This window comes from Tupaia chinensis, unplaced genomic scaffold, assembly GCF_000334495.1.
Source record: "Tupaia chinensis unplaced genomic scaffold, TupChi_1.0 Scaffold000247_1, whole genome shotgun sequence".
In the NCBI taxonomy this organism is placed as follows: domain Eukaryota; kingdom Metazoa; phylum Chordata; class Mammalia; order Scandentia; family Tupaiidae; genus Tupaia; species Tupaia belangeri.
This window is the reverse complement of record NW_006159725.1, coordinates 1,235,061-1,236,766: the sequence shown is the minus strand read 5'-3', so window position 1 is coordinate 1,236,766 and position 1,706 is coordinate 1,235,061. Positions and strand designations below refer to the sequence as shown.

The 1,706-nt window shown below is 51.9% G+C and overlaps 1 protein-coding gene across 2 annotated transcripts in view; it reads right to left on the bottom strand.

Moving 5' to 3' along the window:
- TECTA (tectorin alpha) overlaps positions 1–1,706 on the bottom strand; it is a 95,940-nt gene that overhangs the window by 32,509 nt on the left and 61,725 nt on the right. For both annotated transcript variants that reach the window (XM_027771978.1, XM_027771979.1), the window contains exon 12: positions 1–85. This exon is cut by the window's left edge and continues 97 nt beyond it. In XM_027771978.1, coding sequence (XP_027627779.1) covers positions 1–85 — 85 coding nt within the window. The remainder of the gene's footprint in view (positions 86–1,706) is intronic.

Genomic DNA, 1,706 nt, shown 5'->3' with positions numbered 1-1,706 from the left:
TCGCGCTTCAGACGGATGGCGGCGCAGCGGGGCTGGCACACGCTCACGCAGCTCTCGTAGTGGCTGTTGGGAGGGCAGGTGACCGCTGGGGCGGAAGAGACAAGTCAAGGCTCGCACAACCCCAAGACGTGGTAAATGGTTCCTGGGGACCGTGCTTCTCCGCTCAGGGACAGGCAGGGGGTTGGGGGAGGCCTGCCACCTGCTACTTGTCCTCATGGCCCCCGTGTGGCCAGACAAAGCCTCCAGTCGCTCTCTGCTGCTTACGTGACCAGCCAGCATGCAGCTGGGGGGTGCTGGGGGTGCTGGAGGTGCCTCAACTCTGTGGGGTCCTCAGCCTGGGCTTTTGAGATCCTGTTACCCTAACCTTCATCCCACTCCCATTGCAAACCCCACATCAGTGAGACATGTCACTGGGGACCTCCGGGGCCAGCCTTTGGGTTCTCACTCAGGGACTCTTCCTTATTCACATCCCTCTTAGTCCCCTGGGCCTATCCTGAGTCCTGCTCTTTCACTTCCAGCTGGAGTCCCATCTCCCACATAGCTCTTCCTCTTAGACCCATGCAACTCCTCTTCCCTCCCTCTTCTTTTTCTATTTTTAAGAGAGATTTTTGGTACAGGGTGCAGACACTCACCGAAGAGACATAAAGAGATAAAGAGAAATTGCCCCTCAGAGAGGATGGCAAGGCTGAAATCCCTTTTCCATCTTCCTTCTGGGATTTTGGGCACGCGTGCACATGCACCCAGCATGAGTTTCAAGCTGCCGGGTCCAGGACTCAAACCGCAGTCGGTCATGTGGGAGTCCAGCAATGTAACCACTACACCATCTGCTGCTCCTGCCCAACGTCTATGGCACCTTCTTCTAAACTGGTAGTTTATCAAGTATAAAGGGACTTCAAAAATTTGTGGAAAAGCAGAATTAAAGTATGAGTTTATTTTGGTGTAAAAAAAAAAAAGTTTGGAATGCATGCATAGATTTTTTATACTATACATTCAGGAACTTTTGGAAGACCCCCGGTAGACTCCTGCCCCTTTGATCCCCTGGGAAGGGACGTGTGCAGTGTATGTGTGCATGTCGCAAACCAAGTCACAACAGCAATGTGGGTGTTCTTAGGTTTTTGCCATAGGATGTATGTGCTCACCAGAGAGGCAGAGAGAGCCAGAGAGGAAAAGTCACCCCCAATGGGGATGGCCACACTACACTAATCCTTTCTCCTCCATTCTCCTCTCAGGATTTGGGCATGCATACACACACACCTGGCGTAGTCAAGCCACCAGGTCTGGGACTTGAACCATGGTCAGCCATGTGGGAGTTTAGTGCCTTAATCACCATGCCACCTGTTGGCTCAGTGATGTGTGTGTGTGTGCGTGTGTGTGTGTGTGTGTTTTCAAATGTATCTAGATGCTTTTATGGAAGGTGGTTAGGGTCCTGGTGAAGAGTGTGGGTTCTGGGACCAGCTGTACAACACCCAGAGCCAGTTACTAAGCCTCCCTGGGCCTCAGTGTCCTTGTCTGTTAAATCAGGTACCACGCCTGTTCCTCATCGCTGCTACAAGTGGCAATGAGCAGAATGTGTGCTTAGACGGTGCTCTGCACAGAGTGTTCAGTAAGGAGCCACTCTTTATTTGGACAGGTTTTTGTTATAGGGTGCATGTGCTCTCCAGAAAGACAGAGGGAGACAGAGAGACAGAAAGCAAGAAATCACTCCC